Genomic DNA, 14839 nt, shown 5'->3' with positions numbered 1-14839 from the left:
TTCTCTCACTTTTGGCTTGGGTCTCAGTGTGACATGAGACCTGAGAGATGACATGATCCCATCTTCTGCTGACAGCTGTTCTCTGAAGTGACTCCAGACTCAAGTATGGGCTAGACTGATTTGAATCCTGTGACTCTAACAGAGCCTTGAATGTAGTTAAGGGGCTGGGCATCGGGAAAGAAGGACTGGTGGGAGGAAGGCTAGTGGTTGAGGAATATCAATGGATCCACCTTGGAAGGTGAGTGCATGATTGACTTGTCAGTTAATCACTTTCCCTTTCTCTTACTTTCCCACTTTCCTTTTTTTTTGTTTTTTTTCTTCCTCACTCAGGGAGTGTAAGAGCTGAAGATGAGGCCCAGAGTGGAGTGCTATTCTCCAAGGTTTTGGCTGGTGCTGGCAGTCCTCGCAACAACTGGGAGCGGGGCCCATGCCCAGAAAAGCCACCCGAGCATTGGCATTGCGGTCATCCTGGTTGGGACCTCAGACGAAGTGGCCATCAAAGATGCCCACGAGAAAGATGACTTCCACCACCTCTCAGTGGTGCCTCGGGTGGAGCTGGTGGCCATGAATGAGACAGATCCCAAGAGCATCATCACTCGCATCTGTGACCTCATGTCAGACCGGAAGATTCAGGGGGTGGTATTTGCTGATGACACAGACCAGGAAGCCATTGCCCAGATCCTGGACTTCATCTCTGCCCAGACCCTCACTCCCATCCTGGGCATCCATGGAGGCTCCTCTATGATCATGGCAGATAAGGTAAATTTGAGCTTCCTACTATTGCAGACCTGAAGATCAAAACTTAAAACAGAAAGAAATATTTTATTCTGTGATCCCCAGGTGTAGTCTCATGGGGCTGAAGGGTTGGGGGATTAAAGAGTCTCAGATTCAAGGAGAGATTAAAAGAGCTAACTGTGTGTAGCACCACCGAGAAGAGCCTATTAATCATGTGGAATTATCCGCAACAGAGAAAAAACGAGGAGGGAAAGGAGCAGGTAGAAGAGAGCTGCGAAAGAATTAGCCTTTTTGTTCCTTAGGAAGGGTAAAGAGCCCCTGGCAATTGTGATTTTTTATTTTTTTGAAGGTTTTATTTTTGCCTGTGTTTTACCTTAGAAGAGCCAAGGATGCTAGCTGGGTTTTTCCTGCATGCAGCTGGACGACATTGTGGTATTTTCAGGGACGTTTAATACAGCTCTTACATCTTAATTGGAAAATAATTGAATCTTTAATAAAGCCATCCGCTCTCAGAAGTGTTCATTAGCTCCTGAAGTTAAATAGGTGTTAGCTAAAGCAACTAGCCAGTCTGAACCAGTCCAGCCAAGTTGTTCTTGTTTCCACTGTACTACTTTATTCCTTCATATCACTGACATTTCACTGTTTTCTCAAGCTCCAGACAGTTTTCTGGGGAATTACTACACAAACAAGCTTTCCCACCACTGCTTATGAACAAGGCAAGGTGCAGAGAGAGCAGCATCTTTGGCCAGCTGATAACTGAGCTTAGGGGAGCCTTCATGGGGTGCAGCTGCACCTGATACAAGTCTTCCCCCTGGGAGAAACAATAGACCCAGCAATTCCCACCCAAGTGTGTATTTGGCCAGCTAGTGTGGCTAACAGTGGCCTCTGGGCTGCTGTGACCCAGTGGGAACATCCAGGGGAAGCCCTTTTCTCTGCAGGTGTGGAGCCAGACAGAGTTGGGGCTTACCCGTGTATAGAGAAGACACTCTTAACTGCACTTTGTGCATTGCAAAGAAGTAAATAGGGACATTTTCTTTTACAGGTCACTCTTAAATGAATCTGAGACATTTAAGTAGGCAGAATTGGGTCTAACTGAATGAAAGGGGACAATTAAGCTGGGTACTATGGCAGCTTTTCCTGAGAAAGAGATCTAGCGGGCTGAGAAATCCAGGCACTTTCTGTTTTATTTACCTTGTAAATAAATAATGAAGTGCAGGTTATAGTGGGTGAGTAGATGGGAATAAGTTAATCACAGATTATTTCCTCACTCTTTGACCAACCGTTCAGTGGCCAAATAATATACAGTTAATATGCAGTGTTATTTTCTCCTATAAACCTTTGAACTAAAGTAATCATTGAATAAAATTATCACAGGCACTTTTTTCTCTCTTTACTTGAATAGTTGCACATGTGATAAAGTCATTCTGCCCCATTCCAACCACAGTGAAGCTTTTCTGTCTTGGAGGACAGTCAGGCAACAATGCTGCCTCTCAACGCTCCCCTGCCTGCTGCGTAGCACGGTCATCGAAGTCTGTGTAAAACAGGTCTGAAGCATTACTTGAGTGCTGCATTTCACACTTACGGTGGCATTTTACATTCTCTTTGAACAAGTGTTAAATTTTACTGATGCCAGACCTCCTAAGCACTGGGAATAGGTCCTTGTGACTTTGAACATGGCAGGCCAAATTCTGATTTCAGATTCCTGCAGTGTAAATCCAGCATAGCCCTATTGCCTTTGGCAGGATTAGATCAGATTTACGCTGCTGGCATTCAAAGAGAAATTTGGCCTATTGAACTTTGCACAGATTTTTCTTTCTACCTGTCTCTAGTCTCTCCTTGGGAAGGCAGGATCTCCTGCAACTGCCCTATGTACCCCACTGGCTCACTTCTAAAGAGTGTTCTTGAAGGCAGGCAGCCCACGGTGAGCTCAAAGGTGGAAGCCTTATGAACGGAGACCTCTGTTTTATCAAACTCCCTTTTTTGTAGTTTTGCAGACAGGAGAAGCAGGTTATATACAAAGATCTGTGGTTTTAGGAAAGGCCAAGATTTCTTTTAAATATGAATTGAAAAAGCTGACCTTTACAGCTTCTGATTCACAAGTGCATAATCTTCAATGGATAATATTTATTTGATGAATTGAATTAAAGTATGGTAGAGAGTAAATACATTGAAATTCTACTAAAAATACTGCAGTCAGCCTGATAAGTCCTTAAACAATCTATTTTCCACAGAGGTGTTTGACAGAGGCTTTGCTTTTAGTGACTCTTAATCACGTTCTTTGCAGATGAGTTGTGTGGCTGGGGTTTGATCCTGCAGGCATAGATTGCTTCTTTCAGCATCCCCTCAACACCCACAGCAGTCAGCTGTGATCAAACTTGCTCGGCATTTCACAGGTTCAGACCTGCACTTATGGCTTCGTTATGCTCCCTGTGTGTTTGCGATGAGTAGTGCCAATGCAAACCTAAAGAACGCTAAAAACCACTAATGCCTCAGTGTGGCAGATAAGCACCTCTTCTCTGGAGGTTAATGCAAAAAATCCTGCTCAGTCAAACCACCTTCCCTGGAGCAGCATATGAAATTCTGTTTTACCCTCAATGAGGGTTTAATAAGTGTGTCTGGGAGGGAATTTGGGCCCTTGTGTAAAAAAGGCTTTGTAATATGCGTTGAAGCTGGTAAATTGAGACATAAAAGACCAGGCAAAAAAAAAAAAAAGTCTGAGTCAAGTCAAGTCTGAGTTTTCTTTCTCCCTTGTATGTATAGAAAGAAGTGTTTTATAATGTGCAACCCAGACTGGTTTCACCTCAGTTAACGTGCATCTGGAAGTTTACTACCTACCAGCTGGAGCTTTAGGTATCCTTGCAATCAGTGGTGAAGGAGGCATCACCTGAGGGCGATTAATTCCACCTACCTCAAGGTGCAGCAAAATGCTTGCTGCATAGTCCCATGTCTCCTTACTGGTTACTGAAGAAGGCTGTACGCTGACTTGCTCGCGATGCCTCAAGTTAAATGCCATGAATCCTGCCCCAGGTGTAAGATAGAAGGTGGAGTTATGTTGCTGGAAATGTAACATCTGGATTTCCTGACTGTTTTGTTCAGGCTCACGCTCTTTAATCATAGAATCATAGAATCATAGAATAGTTTGGGTTGGAAGGGACCCTTAAAGGCCATCTAGTTCAAGCCTCCTGCAATAAGCAGGGACATCCAACAATATCAGGTTGCTCAGATCCTTGTCAAACCTGATCCTGAATGTTTCCAGGGACAGGGCATCTACCACCTCTCTGTACAACCTGCTTCAGTTTTTCACCACCTTCACAGTAAAAAATTTCTTCCTTATATCTAGTCTAAATCTACCCTCTTTGAATATAAAGCCATTACCACTTTTCCTGTTGCAACAGCACCTGCTAAAAAGTTTGTTCCTGTAATTCTTATAATTATAATATTGCATTGATTGGATTTTGTAGATAATGTTTTTATCTTCTTGTTTTCCCAGTGGTTTGCCTTTTTCTTCTGATAAATAAGTATGCTCATTTGCATATGTTTTTGCTGTTTCTCTCCTCCCTGCTCTTGTTTCTAATCTCACCTGTTTAGCTGTAACAAAGTGTTACATTTAATCTCTGCCTAATTTGGTATCAGAAGAAAATGACCAGATGATCTGTGTGCACAATGCGATCTGGGTTTAGTTCCAGGAAAACGGTGAAGCACAGACACATGATGTACCGCACTCAAGCTCTGGAGAAACTACTTTGCTGAGGGAGTGTTGTCACAGCCAGTTTCAGTCCCCTTAGATTCTGATGAGCGTGCCAGCAGTGATGCCAAACTGTGAGAACTGCAGCAGTCATTTTGTTGGGGCTGGGTGGCCAGGGAGTGATGGCTGAGGAGATCTGATAGCACCCGCGTTAACGCATCTCAGTGGAGCAAGCCCTGCAGCTGTGGGACTGGGCAGAAGAGTGTCCACACTGTTTGAGCCCTACAAGGAAGCATCTGGTCCTTGTTTTGGTGCTGACACCTTGAAAAAGGACTAGGAGCATAGCATCATCTCACCAGGACCCCTGATAAGAAAGGGAACAGCACGGGTTGCTGATTATCTGTTTGATCTGGAACAGCTGAGGTAGAGAGGAGAGAAATGTGCACCACCACCAGTGCTAGTTTTTTGTGATGCAAGAACTCTGCTTGTTGAAGCTTTCTGGTCTCTTGAGTTTGCCTGAAGTTGCTGCACTGACCTTTCTTTTTATAGCTTCATGTTGCCCAATATTAAGCATTAGTTTGTATTGTCCAGGGGACTGCAATGCACTCGTGACTGGTGAGCATATCTGCTCCCATTTCAGTGTTTAGAATAAATTCTTCTTTCTTCCCAGTTGCTTTGAAAGCAGAAATTTGGTGCTGTCACAATGTGGAAATAGCTGACAGATGAGGATGCTCTGTGTTAAGAGACTGATTGTAGAAGAAAACCTTCAAGGCTGCAAACCAAGCTTCACAAGATAAACATACAAACCAATATCTTGTGTTTGCAGATCTGAGAATGGAAACTGGGCTGGGCTTTTCTTTATTATACTTTAACTTCTGGCCAGAACTAGGATGTAAAGGAGAAGTCACAGAAAGGGAACAAACAATAACAATGTACATTTATAGACGTCTTAAGAGCAGAGGGAATTTTTGTTCCAATTTAGGACACTTACTGTGTTGGGAAAGATTTAACTTCTTGCCTAAAAAATGAACACATAATTTGGCTGACTGGTCTGTTTTGTAATGACAAACTATTTATTTTCTAAAATAACAGAAAAAGTCGACTTGGTGATAATGAAAGCAGAAGAGGTAAGAGCAGAAAATGCCTTGGGTTCTCTTATAGCACAGCTGGTGACAATCATTTTTGGTGGAACTGTCCCTTGCTCTTTCTCCCCAGTCACATTATTTTGCCAAAGCTTCTTGTTCTGTGCAGCTTTATAGTGCAGCAATGGTGCACAGCCAGAACCCAGGAAAAATACTAGAAAAAAGTGAAGATTATATTTTTCCGGTTGAAAATCATTCTCCTCTGTCCCTGCATCCCTTGCTATTTTCTCCAGGGCTTGCCCACATGGTGTAGCCATAATGATGGAAATAAAATTGCACAAAAGAATGATCTATTAAATTGGGCTGTGCCTTTAATAAAATCTGTATAAAAGCTGCACAAAACTAACTGAAATGTAAAATCCATGGTCCTTTCTAGGCCAGATTGTCCTTCCTTTCCTCATGCAGCATAGATCTAGCTTTTATGTTATTCCCTTCACTACCTTACTCTTTTTTTTTCCCCCATTCACAACAAAGCTGGAATTTCTCCCCCTCCACCTTTCTATCTCACTTCATAAATCCCTGTCCTGTTTCTTTTTGTTTCCTGTCAAGATTTCAAGACATGTCTCTCTCTCTCTTTCAATGCTGAAGATTGCTGTGATCACTCCATGCCTGGGTCATGCTTCTGCAGCAATGATGTTCTCTGATGTTTTGGTGGAGAGCAAATCCAGACTTGGATGATAGGTGTAAAGAGCCAGCAAAGAAAACTAGCTGCTAGTCATAGTGTAGCAAAGTGATGCTGCAGGTACAGAGAAGACAAAACTACTCGGATAAGCTGAGCACCTAGATACACACTGAAACCAGGACAAAGTCAAAGACACTAGGACAGTGCTGCTAAAAGCAGAACATCTGTAATTAAAAGGAAAGCATTTTCACTCTCAGGTTTCCAAAGGTTAAATAATAGAGATGCATGGGGAATGCAAACCTCATTTTTTTTAGATGTAAATTTGTTTCATTACCATTAGGGATGACAGGATGACATCTGAAATATTTAGAGCCCTTGTGTGAAGGAAATTCAGTTTAAAAAAAAAAAGGCAAACCAAAAAAAGTTTCCTTTGAATGGATTTTATGAACTGATGTGAAATAAATTCCAAACAAAATGCTGCTTGGAAGGAGGCGGGGGGGTGAAAGACACATTTTGATCTGCAAATGTTGAAAGAGTACAGTTCAATGTTAGAAGATTTCTATCTCCTTTTTTCCCTCTGAAGCAAAATTATATGCAGTTCATGTAATTTCACAAAGTGTTTTAATTTCTCTGAAACTGTGTTTGAATAATACTAATAGTTTAAACGTTTCTTAGACTAATCTAGTTATTAGCAAAGATGAGTTTGATTAAAAAAAAAAAACACCACAAAAAAATCAGCAGTTTCCCTGCAAGCTTTTATTAATGTTATTGAGGACATGATTAATACACTTCTTTTGCTTTTGATACTTAGTTTCCTTTTGCTGCCAAATGAAAGCTCTGTGTAGCTCACAAATGATGAACTAAATATCATGTGTCTTCAGACTAAGAGTCTGCTGCAAAAGTTGGGGAGAGAGAAGAAAGGTAGGTCACAATGATATAGAAAATAAAAGCCAGTATTGTATGCCAATGTTGTTTTTCCCTTGAGTTTGCGCATGTAATAACAGGCCAGGTGGATCTGTAAGTTATATTTACGTCTGTGTCTAATCCATCCGTACAAAATGACGTTTTTCTTATAAAGCAAGGGAATACAGGTAGTGTATTTCTGTGGAGTTTAATTAACATCTGAGAATTTCCCTAGAACAGTTTTTAATACAGTACAAATAAATTACAGCACATAAAATCCCTCAGATATTAAGAAACCCGGAAATGAACTTTTAAGAGCTTTAACCTCTCCCCAGGGTCATTAAATCCTTCAATGTTAACTCTCATTTTCTAAAGAAGAGCACAAGTGCTCTCGTCAATATTACTTCAATGAAAAAATGACTTTTAAAAGAAATGTATTGTTTCTTTTATTAATTATACTTTTAAAATAGTCACTTTTTTGTTTTTGAAGTTTCCCTCTACTTTATCTCCCATTTGCTTGGGAGGAACTTTGTTTCAAGGCCTTCAGGTTTTTTTGGGTATTACTTTCAAGAGTCACAAGAAAAAAATGCAGAGTTTGATTAATTTTTTTGTCACTTAAAAAATAAAAGGCAACAAGAAATCCTTCATTAAAAAAAAACAACGATGAATTATGCTCATTACTTTCCTCTAATAATTCCTACAGGATGCGCTTCGTACCTGCCCTGAGCCTTCGAGATGCAGAGCCTTGGACACCTGAAGCCTGATGGCACTATCTGAGTTTGAGCATCACAGGGCAGGGCAGGAGAAAACTTGGAGGGAGCCTGGTGAGGCTCAGCCCCTGCCAAGGCTCCCTGGGTTGTTTTTGAGTAATGGCAGTATTGGGGCAGGGGTAGGTGCATGAAGGAGAAGCTGCCTACATGGAGGTGCAGATTCCTTCCCTTGGCAGAAGTTGTCCCAGACAACAAATGCCAAGCAAAACTCAAATCTGATTCCTTTACATCAGCCTTTTGTATCTATTTATAAACTGCTTTATTTTGGGTCATAGAAGTCTTCTTCCAGGAGTACTGAGTGTTAGTTTTCTTCTGTTGTTATGGTGATGTTTTCTTTCCAGTGACAGAAGACCTTTCCTTGCCTTGCTGTAAATGCAACTGCTGCAGCCTACCTGAGGGGAAAAGAAGTTAAATTAACCTCTTTTCTACTAATGTTTAAATGTGGTGTTGCCATTGTCTACCTGGAAATGGAAGTATTGAAATACCTTTGGAAAAAAGGTTGATTTTCACCCAGCTTGGACCCAGCAAATATTGGGTCTTTTGTGAAGAAGTTCTTTCTTGCTAGATTTCTAACTTTAATTTTCACACTGATCGTATTTAGGTAGGTTTCCAAATCTGCAAGCATTACACTAAAGAAAATTTGGGAGCTTGATGAGATCTGACCCATAGTTATTTATAACCATTACTGTAAAACTCTTTCTTCAAAACAAAAAACCCAGCACAAAAGTACTAAATCAATTTGTGCCATCCCCAGCCGGACAAGGAGATTAGTTTCTTCATTCTGGAGCAGGCAGTCCTTTATTACAACCCCAAGCGGTTACTTGTCTCACAAAATCTAAATTAATTACACTCAAATTTGTCCCTACCCTAAACTGGCCTCAAAATGAAATTGAAAACACTGTGTGTGAAATTGCCCGATGCTGCTGCTTTAGATCTGCGTGTCATTCCCCAGTAACCACGGGGACAGAGGAAACAATTCTTTCCAGGGAATCTCTTATTCTCTTTGCCTTTTATTTGCCTCATTAACCAAGTTTGGAGGGGATGGATTATGAAGGAAGTTAAAGGAATTACATATACACCGTCTGGAAAGAAACAGGGTACAGAAAAAAAGATATAATTGTAGTCTGTGGCTCTGTTAAGCATTTGGAGGAACTGATATATGAAGAAAGGCTGAAACAGCTATATGTTCATTTTGTAGATTGGCTGAACAATGAGTCAGGGTTTGATTTATGTATGCGATGAATAGAGGTAGACTAAGATTAGAGAAAATAATGTTTCACGCAGCTGCCAGAAGTAGAAGTAGGAGCAACAAGGTAAAGTTGAGTAAAAATGTTAAATGGTGCATTATGATATAGAATGGTTTGAGTTGGAAGGGAACTTAAAGTCATCTAATTCCAGCCCTCGTGCCATGGCCAGGGACACCTCCCACCAGACCAGGCTGTTCAAGGCCCAATTCAGCCTGGCCTTGAACACTTTGAGGGATGGGGCACCTGCAATTTCCCTGGGCAACTTGTTCCACTCCCTCACCACCCTCATTGTGAAGAATTTCCTTCTTATGTCTAGTCTCAATCTGCCCCTCTCCAATTAATAGCCATTCCCCCTAGTCCTATCACTCCATGCTTTTATTAAAAAGACCCTCCCCAGCTTTCTTGTTGCCCCTTCAGGTCTTGGAAGGCTGCTATAAGGTCTCCTCAGAGCCTTCTCTTCTCCAGGCTGATCAACCCTAACTCTCTCAGCCTGTCCTTATATGGGAGGTGCTCCAGCCCTCTGATCATCCTTGCAGCCCTCCTCTGGACCCGTTCCAACAGTTCCATATTCTTCTTATGTTGAGGATTCCAGAACTGGACACAGTACTCTAGATGAGGTCTCACAAGACAGGAGCAGAGAGGCAGAATCCCCTCCCTCAACCTGCTGGCCATGCTTCTTTTGATGTAGCCCAGGATATGGTTGGCCTCCTGGGCTGCAAGCGCACATTGCTGGCCCATGTTGAGCTTCTCATCTACCAGCACCCCAGAGTCCTCTGCAGGGCTGCTCTCAATCACATCATCCCCCATCCTGTATTGAAACTGTGGATATGTTAAATGATAATGTGTAATGATATGTATGTGTATCAAGAAAAAAGTCCAGACACTGAATTTTATTAGGATGTGTTCTAGTCTCCTTAGGGAAGAGTATGGATAGCACGTTGCTTCAGCTTTTTTCAAGCAGGACTAAACTAAGTGCTGGAGAATGTGTTATATAGCTGGAGTGGAGGACAAAGAGGGTGGACAAGATAAGAGATGGACAGGTAAACTGCTCCTGAATCTAGGATCATGGGAAGAAGAGGATGGCTTGATTGAAGCAAGTTTATGGCCTCAGGCTCCACCAGGGGAGATTTAGGCTGGACATTAGGAAAAAATTCTTCACAGAAAGGGTCATTGGGCGCTGGAACAGGCTGCCCAGGGAGGTGGTTGAGTCACCTTCCCTGGAGGTGTTTAAGGCACGGGTGGATGAGGTGCTGAGGGGCATGGTTTAGTGTTTGATAGGAATGGTTGGACTCGATAATCTGGTGGGTCTCTTCCAACCTGGTTATTCTATGATTCTATTCTGTGATTCTAAGTTCTGAGACTGAAAAAAAATACCATAGAGACTCGGTCAAGGTAATTTTTCTCTGTGCTTTGGCAATATCTTCAAGCTCTGTATCTATGAGGTTCCTGGTAATAACTATAAATGTATGTATCAGTGGAAGAGGGGAAGAAAGGGTGAAGGATGTGAGAGTCTAAAGATGAGCTTGAAAATAGCATAAAAGGCAGGCATACACAGTTAGGAGGACTGATCTAAAAGGTCAGCAGAATCAAGCAGATCTGGTAGACACAGGTCCTTGCTACAGCTCTGCTATACAACATAACTTTGAGAAAGTTGCTAACTTCTGTCTACAACAGTTTGCCCTTTGCAAGAAGATAGTGGCAATGTTTTTTATAGTACTTTGAGCTCTACAAAAGGCAAAGGCTACTTAATTGTTAGGGAGCAATTAATGGATTTTTCTAGCTGAAGTAAATACAATGCCTGATGTGAAAATCTGGACACCGGGAAGAGAAGCTGTAACCCCCATTAGAGGTGGTTGAATAGCTGTGGCATGCAGAAGAGCTTATTATATGCAGGGCTGATAGTACTGTCTGTTATAAGCTTGCCCAGTATTCCTCACTGTAAGATCCTCTTGGGTGTTTCATATAACTTTGCTGGACTATGACTGTTTGAACAAAGTTTCCTATGCCAGATGTATGCCTCAAGCTGATTAATTTATTTCACCATTTATTTGCAAAATAAAGCAACTCTCTCTGAAAATGCAGCACAGAAAGGTACATAGTTTTCCCACTTTGCAAGTGCTGGCACATTTTCTTCCAGAGGTTCTGCCTGACAACCACAGTTACTCAGAGTGAAGGCAGGAGTCTGGAGTGTGTGTCTTGGCAGGAGAGAACTTTTAACCAGAAACATCCTTTTACTACTACTGCATTGGTTGCCCCAACTTTGACCTTCTTATAAGCATGAGATACTGTATGTGCAGCTGAGTCTTTTTAGGTGTTTGCCATGTATCTTGAAAAGATTTTGCCCTTGCAAGCTGTGCTTCAGAAGTGCACCTGGACCTGGAGGCTGTACAGGACATTCTCGGGCTGGAGCTGTCCTGTGGGGACCTGGTGGGATCCAGCCAGGATGAATGCACTGCGCAGCAGGAGATTGGGGCTGGAGCATGGGCGAGGTGGGAGGGCGTGCAGGGTGTGACGAGGAGCCACCACAGAGGGGGAGCATCTGGAAGAGGTCCTGAGATGGGTAGGAGGGGATGGAAATAGGTGGGAAGCAAGAGATGAAGAGTAGGAAAAAGTGGAGAGGGAGAGGAAGGAGGAGGAGGTATGCCTGTGAAGACAATGCTGCCTGGCATACCATGGGAGCAAGAGTCGGAGGGTCGGGGGTGGCAGAATCGCTGAACAAGCAGGACTCAGGAGTGGAAAGCCCCTTCATCTGCTAGCTGCCTGGCTTGGGGCCAGCATGGTCACTGTCAAGCCTCTGCAATGGAGGGGACAGACAAAAGCCACGAGGAGGATGTTCTGTGATGAAGCTACCAGCTCCTCCAGGTGTGTTCTTATACAATGCAGTGCTTTGTCCTGGCTCCTGCTAGGCCACTTGCTTTGCTGCTCACTTTCTGTGGACACAGCTGTGTCCTTACCCCCTGCTTGCTGCAGCACTATGGAGGTGTGGGATGAAAAGCCACACAACATGGCCCTGCCATGGGGCTGGGCAGCAAGTCTAATGGGCTGCCAGCCTTGCTGTGTCTCAAATCCTGTTCCACTTGTGTCCCTCTTCCCCTACTCTCCCTTCTTCCACTTCCCTTCCTCTCAGCCTCTCCTGTCTGTTATTCTACCCATTTCTTAATTATTATTTGCACTGTGCTTTGAAAATCCAAAGTGCTGTATAAATGTTAAGTGTTGTTATTATTATTATTATTATTTCTCCTTTTCCATTTGCATCACTCACCTTCTCTTCTCTCACTGTTGTGGCTTCCATAGAGATCGTGTGGGCTTACATTATTTATAGCTGTGTGAGAGTAATTACAGAAATGATTTAATTACTTAGTTAATACCATTCTCCACATCACCAGCTTGACAAGCTGAAGATCCTCTCACCGCAGCTGAACACAATCTACCATGTCACAGACCAATGGGTAAAGGGCGATGGAGCTTGGGGAAAGGTTTGTCACAGCCTTGCATGTTGCTGGTTGCTCCCCTTGGGCTAAGGAATGGGGCCTCTGTGCCCATGGGGACCTGGCCAGGAGCATTATGTTGTGCTCTTGTGCAGAGCTGCCCGTGAGGATGTGATGTGTCATGAGGATTTGTGGCTCCTGGCTGTCAGGGGCTCTCTCCAATACAAACCTACATAAGCTGAAGTTTCAATGTTTGGTGTGTTACATTAACCAGCTCTTTGCATTTATCAAAGGTCAGAGATCTGTGTGGGATTTATTGTCTTTACTTCTGTTTAAGCCTATCAAATCATAGGCTTCCCACATGTTGCACAAGGCTGAGCGCAAGATAAAATTGCTATGATCCAGAAATGTTCTTCGTTGCAACTGGCTGCATGTAGCTCTGACCCTCTTGAAATAAATGAGTTTTCCCTGTGAAGGGGAAGGCCTCCTCTTGGTGAGAATCTCCCCATTGGAAATAAAATGTTTTCATCACTTCCAGTTCATGAAGACTTGCAGGGAGCAGGGAATGTCCAGTTGCTGATGCAGTATGGAAGAAGATTGACAGAGGAGAGTGTGCACTTTATTTCAGGGGATGCACTAAGCTGATGGTTAGCAAAACCAGTATCTTTTAGTTATCTGCTAGAGACAGTTAAAGAAAACCCCACAAACCACCTAGTGAGCTCAGGAGAAACTTCAGGAAGATGATCCTTTTCTGAAGGTACTGTAGATAAAACCAGATTCTTAACAAAGGAGGCAGTCACTCAGGAGGTGAAGAGTGGGGCTCTTGTTGGATAATGGGTCATTTTTTAGATAATGGCGTATGGAGAATGCCTGTCTCAGAACTGCCTGCCTTCTGTGCCTCCAAGTTGCCTGGCTCCATTTGGGCTTCTTCACAGTGTGGGCTGTGGGCCAGGCTCAGCCTGTTCCTCCTTGCAACAGGACTTGGTGGGCGGTGGGAGGGTTGGGAACAGGTGGCATCAGGGCTGGTGAAGTAGAGTGCCTTTTCCATGTGGAACTGCCTGCCAAGCTGCCAGGCGCAGGACACCTGGTATCTGCATGAGCTCTGCCCACCTCTCAGGAAGCGATGGCATTCGAAGAAGTAGGCTAAATTGTTTTGAGTGTAAACAGTGTCTTATAGGTACCTTTCTCATTTGACATCCAGCGTGACACAGGTTAAGACAGGCCAAATTTGAAAAAAAAGCTTGGGCATCTCCACCTTCTGAAAGTTGAGCCTTTCATATTGTCTCTCTGAATGGACACGTTAAGTCCATCGTTACTTTCATAAATACACACTAGATGATTTATTTGTTTCTCAGCCCTCTGGCCCCACTATTTGGCATCCTTGAAAGTGAATTTCATGACCTGACTTTGGAACGGCTTGTTGAGAAGACAGAGTGTGTGGAAGGGCAGTGGAACAAGTAATTTTGACAGTTCTCAAATGAATGAATCCTGTTTTCAATGGATTCACATCTTATGGTTTATTGATTTTTTAACTGAATTATATACTAAGACTGTAATGTGAGCTCAGCCCTTAGTAGACACCAGAGAGTTCACAGAGGAGAGAATGTAAGCTGTGTAAAGAGATTTTAGGAGAGCTGAACTCATCCTCCCCCAGTGGTGAGGACTGGAGTCATTAAAAGGATCTCATTTCTTCACCCACAGCCCTATTTAAACTAATAAAATAAATGATGTGTCTGTAGCAGCTTCAGTTTTTCAGGAGCTAGCCCCCTGGGGCTGTGTGTACAGGGGCTGCCCACAATAAGCATGCCTCCAGGTCAGGATGAAGTTTATTTGATTGCCCAGTGAGCCTTTGACGATGACTGGCTGAATTATACACACTGCTGTGGGGCCAGATAAAAGTTTTGGGACTGTGTGCTGTTGCAGGCTGTATTTGGTACAGCTCTGTAAGAATTTAATTCTCCTTGAGTCCTCTGCCCCTTTGTCAAATCAAGTGGAAATTGGCCAGCAGGTTCAGGAGTTACTGGGAAGCCTGACTCATGTATGCACAAACACAGACCAGGTTTGCAAGAGCCTCGTTTCCCAAAGAACACAAGCTAGAAATGCACACAGAAGGTGGGTAAAGGCCTGCGTCAGAGTGTCTTGGGAGCTGTGATTTCTGCGCAAGTGACCCATGCACAGTGTGTCTCAAACACACAGTGTGTTCACGCTTCATGCCATGTGTGACCATGGTGACTCACTCTGATTCACCCCAGTGTGGTCCTGCTCTGTGGTGCACATAGACGAGCATGTAACGCGAGCAGCGCTGTC

The 14839-nt window shown here is 43.2% G+C and overlaps 1 protein-coding gene across 1 annotated transcript in view; it reads left to right on the top strand.

The window, feature by feature from the left end:
• GRIN2B (glutamate ionotropic receptor NMDA type subunit 2B) overlaps positions 1-14839 on the top strand; it is a 218656-nt gene that overhangs the window by 38955 nt on the left and 164862 nt on the right. Inside the window, exon 3 of the mRNA XM_069854582.1 lies at positions 331-759. Coding sequence (XP_069710683.1) covers positions 349-759 — 411 coding nt within the window. The 5' untranslated portion in view covers positions 331-348. The remainder of the gene's footprint in view (positions 1-330; positions 760-14839) is intronic.

Source organism: Phaenicophaeus curvirostris, chromosome 1, assembly GCF_032191515.1.
Source record: "Phaenicophaeus curvirostris isolate KB17595 chromosome 1, BPBGC_Pcur_1.0, whole genome shotgun sequence".
NCBI classification, from domain to species: domain Eukaryota; kingdom Metazoa; phylum Chordata; class Aves; order Cuculiformes; family Cuculidae; genus Phaenicophaeus; species Phaenicophaeus curvirostris.
This window is presented reverse-complemented; position numbering and strand designations above follow the sequence as displayed.